The sequence below is a fragment of the Rana temporaria genome, chromosome 9 (assembly GCF_905171775.1).
Source record: "Rana temporaria chromosome 9, aRanTem1.1, whole genome shotgun sequence".
NCBI classification, from domain to species: Eukaryota; Metazoa; Chordata; class Amphibia; order Anura; family Ranidae; genus Rana; species Rana temporaria.
In genome coordinates this window covers 24,085,950-24,101,262 of record NC_053497.1, presented here as the reverse complement: position 1 = coordinate 24,101,262, position 15,313 = coordinate 24,085,950, and the positions used below count along the sequence as shown (strand labels likewise).

The 15,313-nt window shown below is 48.6% G+C and overlaps 1 protein-coding gene across 1 annotated transcript in view; it reads right to left on the bottom strand.

Moving 5' to 3' along the window:
- LOC120913192 (protein Niban 2-like) overlaps window positions 1–15,313 on the bottom strand; it is a 152,904-nt gene that overhangs the window by 14,711 nt on the left and 122,880 nt on the right. The window contains exons 8-10 of the mRNA XM_040322976.1: window positions 15,202–15,306; window positions 5,133–5,295; window positions 1,892–2,079 (exon numbers count right to left, since the gene is read on the bottom strand). Coding sequence (XP_040178910.1) covers window positions 1,892–2,079; window positions 5,133–5,295; window positions 15,202–15,306 — 456 coding nt within the window. The remainder of the gene's footprint in view (window positions 1–1,891; window positions 2,080–5,132; window positions 5,296–15,201; window positions 15,307–15,313) is intronic.

The window sequence follows — 15,313 nt, the reverse complement described above, 5'->3', positions numbered from 1 at the left end:
CCAGCCAGACTCGGCCCGCATTTCCTTTCACAGACTTTGCCCGCCAGGGGCGTACCTAGAGCATTTGGCACCCCGGGGCAGGTCCTATATCTGGCACACACCCCCCCATGATAAAATGTAAAAACACCCCACTGTGCCCCCTGCATACCTCTGTATCCTTCAATATATCTTTGTCACTGCTGTGTACCCCTCTCCACAACTGCACCTCTAAGACCCCTTTACACAGCACCCTGCATCACTGCACCCCTTTAAATTACACAGCACCCTGCATCACTGCACCCCTTTAAATTACACAGCACCCTGCATCACTGGACCCCTTTACATTACACAGCCCCCCCCCCCCAACAGTTCTGGACCCCCTGCATGTTACGCAGACCCCTCCCCCCACAATACAGGACCCCCCCACAATACAGGCACCCCCCCTTACAATACAGGCACCCCCCCTTACAATACAGGCACCCCCCTTACAATGCAGGCACCCCCCCTTACAATGCAGGCACCCCCCCCACAATACAGGCACCCCCCATACTATACAGGCACCCCCCTCCCCACAATACAGGCACCCCCCAATATACAGGCACCCCCTTACAATACAGGCACCCCCCTTACTATACAGGCACCCCCCTTACTATACAGGCACCCCCCTTACTATACAGGCACCCCCCTTACTATACAGGCACCCCCCTTACAATACAGGCACCCCCCCTTACAATACAGGCACCCCCATACAATACAGGCACCCCCCTTACTATACAGGCACCCCCCTTACTATACAGGCACCCCCCTCCCCACAATACAGGCACCCCCCAATATACAGGCACCCCCTTACAATACAGGCACCCCCCATACTATACAGGCACCCCCCCCAATACAGGCACCCCCCCAATATACAGGCACCCCCCCCAATATACAGGCACCCCCTTACAATACAGGCACCCCCCATACTATACAGGCACCCCCCCCAATACAGGCACCCCCCCAATATACAGGCACCCCCCCCAATATACAGGCACCCCCTTACAATACAGGCACCCCCCCCCAATACAGGCACCCCCCCAATATACAGGCACCCCCTTACAATACAGGCACCCCCCACAATACAGGCACCCCCCACAATACAGGCACCCCCCTACCAGATCCGTAATGCTGTGCAGATCATCAGTGTGCCTGTGCCGTGCACGGAGGAGGGGGAGGCGGCTTAGGTCTCGGCTGTGACTGCCTCACAGTCACACAGCCGAGCAGACCAATCAGAGTCGCGGCTGGGTCCCGGGTGTGCCGACGCACACATGTCACTGTCACGGCGGCGGCTGCTGCTGACATGCCGCCCGCTGCCTCCGCAGTCCGCACTAAGTCCTCTTCAGTCGTGGAGAGGGGGCGCCAGCCTGACACCCCCGCCCCATAGTTAGTAGTCACTGCTGCCGGCCCCTCTCCAGCCAAACTCCGCCCGCCCAACCTCGCCACTGACTCCTCCTCCACTCTACAATATAAAAAAAAAAAAAAAGTATCGGATCAGGCATCGGGAGCATTTGCGCGAGTACAAGTACTCGCGCAAATGCTCTGTATCGGTCCCGATACCGATACTAGTATCGGTATCGGGACAACCCTAATGCGCAGGATCGACGCCGGGAAAAAAATGATATCTGAATGATGCCTCTAGGTGCAGGCATCATTCAGATATCACCGCACAAAGCCCAGGACGTCATATGAGGTCCACCCGAGATAAGAGATCCCCTTTTTGGACGTCATATGACGGTGTGCGGTTTTGAAGTGGTTAAAGGAGAACCTGTCAACAAAAATCATCATCACAGACTTTTTGTGATGAAAAAAAAAACACAACATACAAAACGGCCAACTCTAATGTATGCAAAAAAAAAATTCTTTTCACACTGACCTCTCCCAGCTTCTCCTTTCCTCCCTCATTCACAATGTTCTTGTTCATGTCGGTGGCCTCCGTGAAGATCAGTTGCCGAACCTCGGAGAAGCCTTGACTGGTTGGAACCATCAGGGCTTCCAGGATAGATGGGATGTGGGTCTGGACGTGATTCCTCACACACAACTCTGCTTTTGGAAGCACGGCGGCTGGGAAATGAAGCACATGACAATGTGAATATCACCCCCAAAAACAAGAAATCCTATTCCATCAGTATGGTACAAATCCGAAGGATTATTTTATTGATGGCAATTGCTGGTCACTCAAGATAAATGCTCTCTGCACGGCCTTACTAGAGGACATTACTGTGTACTAAGTATGCAGCATGGAAACTGGACTATTTTAACCACTTCAATACGGGGCACTTTCACCCCCTTCCTGCCCAGGCCAATTTTCTGCTTCCAGTGCTGTTGCATTTTGAATGACAATTGCGCGGCCATGCAACTCTGCACCCAAAACAACATTTTTATCATTTTCTTTCCCTCACAAATGGAGCTTTCTTTTGGTGGTATCACCACTGGCTTTTTTATTTTTTGTTAAATAAATAAAATAAAAAAAAAGATGGAAAATGTTGAAAAAAATAAAAAATAAAATTATTTGGGGCAGATTCACGTAGATCGTCGCAAAATTGTGCGGGCGTAATGTATCTCATTTACGTTACGCCTCCGCAACTTACATGGGCAAGTGGTGTATTCTCAAAGCACTTGCTCCGTAAGTTGCGGCGGCATAGCGTAAATCACCCGGCGGAATTCAAATTCGGCGGGTAGGGGGCGTGTATCATTTAAATGAAGCGCGGCGTAAGAGACTTACGCCTGTCGGATCTAATGGATATCTATGCGTAACTGATTCTAAGAATCAGTTGCATAGATACGACAGGTCAGATTATGACTTACGACGGCGTACATGGCGCTGCGCCGTCGTAAGTCCTATGAGAATCTGGGCCTTTGTTTCTGTTACAAAATGTTGCAAATAAGTATGTTTTCTCCTTCACTGATGAGGCTGCACTGATGGTCACCGATAAGCGGCACTGATGAGGAGCTGCCGACAGGCATTACTGATGGGCACCCCTAGTTGTCACTGATTGGCATCCCTGGTGGCTCTGCACTGATAATCAATGCACCGATTATCAGCGCAGCCCCCCCCCCCCCCGCCAGGAGACTGCCGATCGGCTCTCCACAACTGTCAGCACGAATAGAGGAAAAACTGATAAATGGCACTTCCTGGTTACACTGTGATCCGCTGTGATTGGACACAGCTTATCGCATGGTAAAAACCCGCTGTAATAGGCTGTTTACCAATATCGGAGATGCAACACACGGCACCACTGATCGCCGCTCTGCACGAGCGGTTTATCCTGCTGGATGTCATATGACACCCAGTCAGGACAGGGCTGTCTTCATAGCATCATGGGCCCCTGGGCAAAGTAATGCACTGGGGCCCCTACTAGCTTTCCCCAATCTACACACCTACTATCAAGAAATAAAGTATAAATAGTTGATAGAATTAAACCTATATTCATTAGTACTTTTAATAAAATTGATTTTACAAAAGGAAAACATTCCATAAATCAAAGACTGGTCAACACAAAGGGCACAGTACAGGGGGAATGCAGAAGGGCACAGTACAGGAGGGCACACAATACTGGGATCTGGAGGGCACAGTATAGGTTCTGGGACGCTTCCCGGAACAGTTTAGTAAAAAGCATGACTGTACCAGCAAATCCGGGACAGTTGGCAAGTATGATGTAATGCAAAATTATTGTGGGGCCCACCACGTACCTGGGGCCCCTGGGCAGTGCCAAGGTGTGCCCTAGCATTAGGATGGCCCTGAGTCAGGATAACACATCCACCCTGCGGCCGTCATTTTGCATATGTTGGGCGGGAAGTGGTTAAAGTTCACCCATCATATCACATACCAGGGAGAAATAAGGACGCCCCCACTAACAAATATGTAATAATATACAATCAAAATCATAACATACTTTGATATATATATTTTTTTTAATGAATACTAAACCACAATGTTCAGCACTTGCCGACTGTGGTGGTAGAAGGGTCACCAAATCCCTGTGTTTTCCTACTCAAAATAATAACAGTTGACGCTAAAAAAATTGCTGGTCAGCTACTGCATACAATTTAAAGACAATTCCCTGCGCTGCTCTTCTCTAACATCTTCTATCCACAGTACTGGCCCCCAATAGGGTACCGACTATGCCAATAGTTCACCGATCCTTAATTTAGGCATACCATATACCGTATTTATCGGGGTATAGCGCGCGCCCGCGTATAGCGCGCACCCCTAAAGTTGCCCCAATTCCTGTGTAAAAAAGATTTTTTGTACTTACAGTTTTGGTGTCTTACGCGGCGTCCATCGGCGGCCTCGTCGGGTCCGGCGTCCGTCTACGGCTTCGGGTCTCCTCTTCGTCGGGTCCGGCGTCCTTCTGCGGCGTCCTCCCCGCTCGTTTCCCGCGCCGAGTTTGAATACTACGCCGACATATACTGAGCGCAGTACACTCGTGTATCGTCGGGCAGGCTCGGCAACTCTCGCGCTGACGTCCTGTATGTCCAGGACGTCAGCGCGAGAGGAGCCGAGACTGGCCGACGATACACGAGTGTACTGCGCTCGGTATATGCCGGCGCAGTATTCAAACTCGGCGCGGGAAGCGGGTATCGGCGTATACCGCGCACCCACGATTTTGCCCTGATTTTCAGGGAAAAAAAGTGCGCGGTATACGCCGATAAATACGGTATGTTAAACCAATAACGCTACTGACTCGACTGCCACTGTCAGGAGTCCCCATCAATATTTTGCTATGCTGGCCCCATAACTTGCAGTCACACCCCTGCCAGTGGCGGCTGGTGGTATATTTTTGGGAAAGGGGGCAGCAAACAATGCACCCGCAGCCACCCCCCTCAGTCGGGTCTCCTGCACCCCCCACCTGTGTGTTCTGCTCCCCCGAGCCCACCCTTTTTTGAAGCCTATTAGAGCATCTGGCTCTAATCTCGTGCTAAAAAAAAAACCCCATTGGAATCCATGTGTTCGGCGCCCGCGTGTAGATTAGGGGGCCCGACACATGGATAGGTGGGTGGCGCATTACAGGCCTCTGCCCTTCTCTCCCAAACACTCCCATAGGATCTGCCCTTGGAAGGCTCATCAGAAAGATATCGAGGAGAGAACTATACAAGGCCTGGTTTGTCATTACCTCGGATCTTGTTGGACACGTGCTCCTTGCAAGCAATGATCTGGTCCATGTCTGTTCGGATCTGACTCTCCATCTCCGCTCGCTTGTCGCTGCAGCGCTTTTCAAGGCCCTCAAAGAAGATGCGGGTCTGCTCATGCACCATCCGGTACACGGTGTCTGAAATCTGGAGGAAAGAGGGAGCAAATCTTAGGAGGATGAATAACTAAATGGACAAGCCGATGAAAAATTGAGCGCCATTGACAAAATTTTACAGAGATATTTACAGTTTATCTGCAGAAATGTTCCTGTTATCAGAGGATCAGACAAGAGCCTTCCTCATTATTTAAACTACTTACAAAAAATAAATAAAAAATGTATATATATATTATACACACACACACACACACACACACACACACACACACACACACACACACACATATATATATACATATAAATTTAAAATCCCATCATGTACAGTATGTATGTATATTAGAAGGATCCATAGTACATTGTAGAAGGCCTCCATAAAGCTACAGTTATTCTGATTAACCACTTAAGCCCTGGACCATTTGGCTGGCCAAAGACCATAGCACTTGTGTGTCCTAGGGAGTGCTTTTAACTGTAGGGGGGGGGGGGGGGTGGGCTGTGTGTGACACGACACTGATCACCGCTCCCGATTACAGGAAGCTGTGATCAGTGTCCTGTCACTAGGAAGACATCAACATTTCCTTGTTCTTCCTCTCTGTGAGACGATCGCATGACACCACCGATCGCTGTGCTCTGCGGGCGCATGCGAGCGGCTTAGCCTGCTGGGTGTCATAGGATGTCCAGTCAGGATAATGAGTCCACTTTCCAGCAGTCATTCTGCTATATGGTGGCCTGGGAGTGATTGAAAAATAAATTGGCCATAGATATACTTTGAAAGATATGTTTGGGAATAACAAAAAATACATTTCTACTCACCTAGGTGGATAAAGCCCTGCTTCCAAGGCCAAGAACCAAGTGATTGAAGACCAAGAACTGAGAGATAAGCAATTGCCGATCACTCAATTCTTGGTCTTCACTGAGCAGAGAGCCGGTGACTGTCAGGCAAGCCATAGATGTGATATACTTTCCTGCAATCACAGTTGGAAGGAAAGAAAATCACTCGATTTCCCCAACCGTCAGTGTTGATGGGGGTGTCCCTCCCGGAGTGCTATTCTGTTCTGCTGCAGGCAAAACACAATGATTACTGCCTACGGCTATAGCCGCCGGCAGTAATCACATGCAAAAAATTTGACAGGCTGTTTGTACTGAAGTAAACGGATGGATTGACTTCAGTAAAACCAGCCTGCCCATATATGGTTCGAATCTCGGCCAGTCACTGCTGAACCGGCCTAGATTTAGCCCATCTATGTCCGGCTTCAGTCACTGGTTCTCATCTCTCCCCCCTCCAGCGATCACTGAGCTGTGGACACGGCTGGCTCAGGCTCTCAGAGGCTTGCTGGGCGGCTGAGCCAAATGCTGGTCCAGGCATCTGGGTGCATCCTGGCCTTAAAGTCAGAGGCCCGGATTCACATACATTGGCGCATATTTATGCCGGCGTAGCATATCTAATATACGCTACGCCGACGTAGCACAGAGAGGCAAGCACCGAATTCACAAAGCACTTGCCTCCCAAACTGCGCTGGGTTCACTCGGCGTAGGTGGAAGTGGGTGCGATACTAATGAGGCGTGACCCCATGCAAATGATGGCCCGAGTGTCATACAAGTACTTAAAATGAACGGTGCATGCGCCGTCCCGTGGACATATCCCAGTGCGCATGCTCAGAATCACGTCGGAACTACTCTCTAAGATACGACGGATCACTGCCTACGACGTGAACGTAACCTACGCCCAGCCCTATTCACGTACTACGTAAACTACGTAAAATACGTTGGGCTTGTGTTGCCTTTGCATGGATGCTGCTGAGTTACACCACCTTTATGGGGCAAAACTTTGTGCCGGACGTATGACTTTACGCGCACTGCGTCGGACTTACGTTCGTGAATCGGCGTATCTCCCTCATTTGCATATGTGAATAGAAAATCAATGGGAGTGCCAAATGCGCCCACGATACGCCGGCGTAGACAAGTTACGTCGGTCGGATGTAGCCTATTTTCAGGCGTATCTAGTTTTGTGGGCACGGCGCACAGATACGACGGCGCATATTTACACTTACGCGGCATATCTCGAGATACGTCGGCGTAAGTGCTTTGTGAATCCGGGCCATCATCTTTCCAGAGTGTAGACCAGCTCAGTGACATCAGCCGGCAGCAGGCTAAACCCTAAAAACGGGTCACAGGAGTGCAGAATGAGGTGCACTACTGTGATCCCCAGTATGGCCAAAAGAGCTTTTATGTCCCAGCATATATTATCCAAAATATACAAGTGTGTGCAGCCACGAGCACCAGAGAAGAAGCTGCTCACCGGAGACTATACTGAGAACGCCATACACAATAAAAAGTATTTTACTAAATATTAATCGATTATTGTATAAAATGTTAAAGTTCAGACTTAGTTGATCCTTTCTATTGAGCTGACCCTTAGCACAGTCCATACCGGACTTGATTTTTCTCCTACATACCAATTGGATTCATATTAGGCCGCGTGCTCAGAGCGGAGACAGCTTGGAGAAGTTGTTTGCCGTTATCTCACCCTGCCCTGTGCAGAGATATGATAAGAGCTGCTTTGTGTAGAACACACAGATATAACAGAAAAGGGAGCAGTCACAGGAAGTCAAATAAAAGCCTAAAGTGCCCGCTAAGCGCCTCTTTTACAGGACGTGATGGATACGCTGTCAGAGAATAAAGCGGACCATACATATCTCACATTTCGGCCAATTAAATAAAAAAAAGAGACAAGTGACAATGCAAGTCACGACAAATCACTAAAGAGGCATTTATAAAAACAGGACAAGCAAGTCTACTACAAGATAGTGACAATCATCACATTTGTATCTCAACAGGGCAGGTCCAAAAAAATAAAAAACAGGAATGCTTGTGGCAGATGGCATTTGGGACAACTAGAGGAAGATGCACCTGAACAATTTGCCAAACTGTAAAGTGAGGTTTGCTTGATGAATAATGTTGGTTTAAATTTGAAGCTCCCTTGCGCACAAGCAGTCTTCCTCCAACAAAGCCAAGGATTTCTGTACACAGGACTTGGCCCTTGTACCCACCAACCACCCATTTAGATCTCCTGTCATACCTTGCCTGTGATGTTAAAGTGGTTGTAAACCCCATTCATGAAATTTGACCTAGGCACATATCTGTAGTGTTTACTTATCTCTCTCCAAAGCACTAAGTGCAGCGTATTTCTGCTGCTCCATCTCTCTGTTATCAGCAGTGGCGGCTGGTGCTCAAAAATTTTGGGGGGGCGCAAACAAAGAAAAAAAAAATTCGCACCACTGTGCCATGCCATCAAACGCAGCCACTGTGCCATGTCATCAAACGCAGCCACTGTGCCATCAATTGTCACCACTGTACCATGCCATCAAATGCAGCCACTGTGCCATCAATTATCACCACTGTGCCATGCCATCAAATGCAGCCACTGTGCCATGCCATCAATTGTGGTCACTGTGCCATCAATTGTCACCACTGTGCCATGCCATGAAATGCAGCCACTGTGCCATGCCATCAAATGCAGCCACTGTTCCATGCCATCAATTGTGGTCACTGTGCCATCAATTGTCACCACTGTGCCATGCCATGAATTGCAGCCACTGTGCTATGCCATCAAATGCAGCCACTGTTCCATGCCATCAATTGTGGTCACTGTGCCATCAATTGTCACCACTGTGCCATGCCAAACGCAGCCACTGTGCCAATTGTCACCACTGTGCCCATTCATGCCGCTGTGCCAATTGTCCCCACTGTGTCACTGTCCAGTCATCCATCCACCTCGGAGCTTTATATTATAACCTGCTGGGACTTGTAGTTCTCCATCGTCTCCTGGGGCTCAGGTGCATGCAATCCACCATCTTTGTCCAGTTTTTCTCACTGCTGGGACTTGTAGTCCCATAGATGGTGGATTGCATGCACCTGAGCCCCAGGAGAAGATGAACTACAAGTCCCAGCAGGTTATACATACAATAAGGCTCTGAGGTGGATGGGTGTGGATGGCATGCACCTGAGCCCAGGAGAAGATGGGGAACTACAAGTCCCAGCAGGTTATAATATAAGACACCCATCCACCTAGGAGCCTTATATTATAACCTGCTGGGACTTGTAGTTCCCCATCTTCTCCTGGGCTCAGGTGCATGCCATCCACCTCAGAGCCTTATTGTATGTATAACCTGCTGGGACTTGTAGTTCTCCAATCTCCATCTTCTCCATTAGCCCCAGGAGAAGATGGAGAACTAAAAGTCCCAGCAGTCTAACTACAATAAAAGGCTCCGAGGTGGATGGGTGGGGATCAGGCAGTGAATGTGCATTTAAAAAAAAAACAATAATAGGGGGTGCTTCCTGACGGCAGACATTTAAAAAAAGTTTTCAACCAGCGGGAGGGGGGGGTGGTGCTTCCTGACGGCATGTTGAAGTCTCAATAAGCGGGTGGGGGGGTGTGCCGGCCGCCGATGCTGTTGCTGCTGCCGCCGAAGCACAGAACAGTACAAACTGGGGTGAGGGGAAGACATGGAATGCAGCTTACCTGTTCCACGAACGGGCGCACTGAGCTGGATAGTGCCGACGTCACTTCCTGTTTGTCCAGTGACGTCGGAACTAGCACAGAGACGGGCGGGTGCACATAGAAAGTGTATGCACCCGCCCGCCAATGACAATACTACTGTCAATCGCGCCGGAAGCATATGGCGCGCTGGGAAGCGCCACAATGGCATATTTTGGCTGCCAATGTAGCGCCACGTCTGCAATCCCGTGATTGCACAGACGTGGCGCTACTCCTACCGCACTGTCCCCGGCGCCCGGCGCGCGGACACAGTGCACATAAGGACCTTTTTAGGATTTTTTTTTTTTTTAAAGGCACAGGTTTAAATAATTTTTTTTTTTTTTTTTTCTTCTGACTGGGGAGGGGGGGCGGCGCCCGGGCGCCCCCTATGGACGGGCCGCCACTGGTTATCAGCAGAGTCACTTATGACAAGTTCTCCGACACACGAGATAACATCAGCTGGAAATATTACAAGTATTTATATAGAGCTGACATTTGTATGCAGTTCTTTACATACTGCACATTCACATCAGTTCCTGCCCTCAAGGAATTATTTAATCTGCACACATTAGGGACATTTTAGACAGAAATTGACCTACCAGCATGTCTTACCCAGGGAAACCCCACACAAGAACAGAGGGAACACATTCAAAGTCTGTGTAGACATTTGTGTTGGGATTCAAAACCATGGAACCCAGTAATAGAAGACATAAGTGCCAACCCACTAGGTCATTGTGCTGCTTTTACTGGATTTGCTGGCGTATAAGACTACCTTTTACACTGGCCAAAAAGCAGGGGTCGTCTTATACGCCGGGTCAGCTGCTCGGATGCTTGCTGGATGCGCGGTAATATACCGCTTACCCAATGCCGGTAAGCGATGTAGTCAAATGAATACAGAGCCTGCTCGGATTGGGATAACAACCTCTGCCAATCCGAGTGCCTACATACAGTAGCCGGCTCGGATTGGCTTTGAGAGGCAGAGAGGCGTGGGCTGATGATGTTACAGCCTCTGCCAATCCAAGCAGGCTTTGTATTCATTAATAGAATACACCGCTTGCCGTGATTGACTTCAGCTCCAGCAAGAATGAAGAAGAATATGGCTCCAGAAGAAAGAAATATGAAACATCGGAATGGGGGTCGTCTTATAAGGTGAGTACAGGCAAAAAATCTTAAAAAAAAAAAAAATGTAAAATGATGGGGTCGTCTTATACGCCCGGTCGCCTTATACGCCAACAAATACGGTACGTAGGAGAAGGGCTGAGGCAGGCCATACACGGTGCAAATTACTTTCCCGCAACCTTCCCCCATCAACACAGACAGTGATGACATTGGCACGTGACCGCAGGGCATCATTACAGGTCTTGGAAGCATCTTCTACCTCCAGCTCCTTCGCCCTTTCAGTCAGAGTCTGCGACACTAGAGTCCCAGCCAAAACCGGCCTCACCGCCAAACCCACTACAGTGAATAGGGAGCGGGCCACAGCCTCCACTCTCCTATCAGCAGGGTCCTTAAAGGCAGGAGCCCCTTCCACATAACGTGGTGGCTTTGCTCAATCTGGACACGGGAAAGTCCTCCTCAAAGCAAAAACTTTCTGCGGCGTATCCCATTCCTTGTATAAAAAATTTACCAAATAAGGAACACAAGGAACACATTTGTAGTGCGCGGTGGTTTGCGGAACCCAAAAGGGACCGGCACATTTGGTGCCTCCGCCAAAACCTCTCTGAGTTTCACGCACCGCAGAAAAAAGAGCTCCAAATTGCTTGTCAGTAGTTGACCCTGAAACAGAGTCATCCTCACTGTCCGCGTGGGTCAAGCCCGCATCCTCTGACACCACAGAACCAGAGGCTGGGGCAATAGCCGGGCATGGTTCTGTGTCAGAGGAATCCCCAGAAGCAAGCTCAGGGAGGGGGCGCTTTTTACCGCACATCCGGGCACCAGTTGCTTTAAACCTGGTGAGAAAAAACCTCCAGGGAGATGACGTTTTTTCTTGGCAGCGCCCGTCTCTGGTTCCCAGCACTTCTCCGAGGCAAGGATCGGCAAGAGATATGCAGAAGTGGGTGATATGCATCATTCCTACCTACCTCTGCATTTCTCTTGCCAGTGTTTTTAAGTAAGGGGTACCCTGTCCAACATCGCAGCTTCAGTTACAGGGCACCTAGGTCTACATATGTACTTTGTCCCATCAGGGAATGTAAAATAAAAAAAATAGTGATCATTTTCAGGCAGCATATTCTATATTAAACTCTATGTAAGTTAACTGGCTGCATTCAGAACATTGTCCGCTATTTTCGGCCACAAGGGACCGCGATAATTCGCCTGCTGTTTCCTTCCATTGACTTTCACACAGGAAGTCTGCTCCATGTTGAGACACAGAACAAAGGGGGTGTCAAATATCCCCATGTCCAACAGGCTCCTACAAAGTTTAAGTAAATATTGAATATGTCCAACAGCAATTACTCCTACTCCATAGAAATAACGGACCTTTTCAATCTATAGGTCTGACTAAGACATATTTATGCATTGTGGTCCCCAAGGGATCCCCACACCCAGACTCACCAGAAGCCAGTGTAACCTTACAAAAATGTAAATTAAAGTGGAGTTTCCATCCCAATTTTTTTTTTCTCATCTGGAAATGCCTGTTGCTATGCGGTCCCACGAAATCTGCCTTTGAAATCACCTAGGATTCTGACATCATCTCCCTCTAATGCTCCTGGGAAATGTGTGTCATCATTACCCAGGATGCAGTGCGCTGTCCAATTATCACTCCCCATCCAAGACTTCCAGGAAGTAAGTGCTTGTGGGCTTCACAAAGCCCACAAGCAAAATGACAACGGTGCGGACATAGTTTTATAAACGATCTTTTTTGAATATCTATGCGGATCGGCGGCGGATTGTAAAATAGTAAGTGACCGGATTTATATTATAAAAACGCAGGATGAAAGGACGTACATTTAAAAAATGCTAATTGTGGTTGGAACTCCGCTTTAAAGTGCCACACCCTTGCTAAAGCCCTATTTAAAGTGGTTGTAAACCCACTGTTACAACTTGCACCTACAGGTAAGACTAGATCAAGGCTTACCTCTAGGTGCAAGAAATATCTCCTTAACCTACACGTTAAGGAGATATTTTCACAAAAACGGGCACTGCTGTTTTTTGTGAATGGCATTAACAGAGTTAATGCCGTGTTTTCGCACATGCGCGGGGATCTGCCGGTCCCGCGCGCATGCGCGGGAGTGACGTCATCATCGCTCCCGCCAATTGCAGCGCCGGAGCGGCGAAAACAAGAAGAAGATCCAGGGGACATGGCGGCGGCGGTGGACGGGACGGAGGCGGACTTCGGGGGCTGTATGCTGACTTTCTCTTGCAGTTGTATTTAAAAAATAAAATAAATTAACCAGGGGTTTACTTCCTCTTTAAACTCGTGAATCGGGCTGTTTGCAATTGCTTGTGTCAGACTCAGAGGGGGTCCTCGCAAATAGGTGTGGACAGGCTCCCGCAGCTATTTCGTGGCTGTTCGCATGCATGCATGCATCAATTTTCTGCGAGCAGCCGTGAATACCTGCAAGCGTTTTTCAGGCTTCCCTTGCTTTTGCTTGGGGTTTCCCGCCAGCACCTATTCATATTGATTGCTGCTGAGTATTTTGTGCGTAATCGCAAGTATGAATAGGGCCGAAAGGGTCCAGATAGGACTTGATTCCCATACAGGTCGGGGGGGATAATTAAAAGTATCCAATGGATTTCATAAGTCCAAAACCGGTCCCTACATCAGGACTTGAGAACGAAAACAAAATGAACGAATTAGAAGTGAACTGGGCATTTAACGGTATTTCTTCCAGTGCGATTACAAGCACAGGTCATGTCAGCAACTGGCTTACCACACATTAAATGTTCCATTCACATCTAGTCCATTTATATTGGTTTCAATCACAAGCCCCAATGAAGGGGGCCATTTTGGACCCCCAACACGTGTTAGCTCCTCTTTCTAATGTCCCCATTTTAATAATACAGTTGTGTCTGGACCCTCTTAGTAGTAGGGGTGCAACGGATCAAAAAACTCACGGATCGGATCGATCCTCGAATCAGGAGTCACGGATCGGATCATTTTCGGGTCAGCAAAAAAAAAAAAAAAAGACAAATCTTGTTACACCCACCAGAGTTTTAGATTCCACAGTTATTCTCAACACAAAACTGAGCTTATGTGCTTAAATACAGTGTTTGGAAATCCGACGGACTGTTTATTGCTAATGTGACAGAACACCTCTGATTTTCACATTTAATTTAACATTTAAACAGTCCGGATTTACAAATACTGTATTTAAGCGTATAAGCTCTGTTTTGTGTTGAAATAACTGCATCTCGCAATACTTATATGTGCAGCCAAGTGGAAGTCGCAGCCCCATGTACGAAAGTGGTGTCACCAGTTCCCTCCTGTGACCTGAACTATCCCAATCATCAGATCCCTTCAGTGTCATTGATCGGCGGGCTGAGTGCTGTGTGTCTAGTGAAAATCCCCCCTACGTGCTCAGTCCATACAGATCCCCCCGATCGCCTCCTCTCTCTTCTCTGGCAAGCAGCAGGACGTCTGGTGCGGCGGTGACAGCGGCTCCCCGTGTGGATTCCTCAAGGTGCAGCATGAAGCTCATCGCTGGGCTGTTAGGAGTCAATGACATATTGAGCTCAAGTGCCCGCAAACTTCCGAGAAGCAGTCTGCATCCCCCGTGCCGGGTGGACCAAGATGGCCGCCGCTTCGGTAGCTAGGCCGAAGCCGCGGCTCGCGGATTGCCGTGTGTCCCGACCCGAAGGTGCTGATCCGTACGGATCAGTGGGGATCCGTTGCACCCCTAGTGACAATACTTGATGTGTTCCCACTGTCATATGGCATTCTTGTGTCATGGTTTTATCCACTAACCTCTTTCCTTCATCGTTCTATTTGACAGGGAAGCCAAAATGCTTCCATACAGGGGATTTAAATGACGCGGGGCGTTCAAGCTCCTCCGTTCCTCCGCTCGCCATGACCACGCTTGTGTGTGGACTGAACATGCGCAAAACTTTATTTTTTTTTTCAGAAAACAATCCTCGAATCACGTGTGTGCGGTTCGGATCAATATTTTTCAGTTCGGACCACGGATCGATGACGATCCGTTGCACCACTACTTAGTAGTGTTGTGGGGCTTCAACTTACATTTATGTTACATTACACTACCGGTCATGGAGATCCTCTGTGGTGTAGAAGACACCTGCCCAAGAACCAAATCACCTATATCAACACCTTTGGGATATAATTGAGCGCATCGAGGCCTTCGGGTAATGACTGCGCTCCAAATAAGCATTTAAATAAATAAATAATGGCAATACCAATAAGATAACCTCACGAGGCCATCGCTATTTTTCTTAACTTACCATCAGCCAGGTTCTTTGCCGATCCTGAGGTTTTCCTCGGAGTCTGGGACCGATGCTGTTCTTCAGATCAGGGAGGATTTCATCCATTACCAGGTTGCTGAGGACCTGTTCA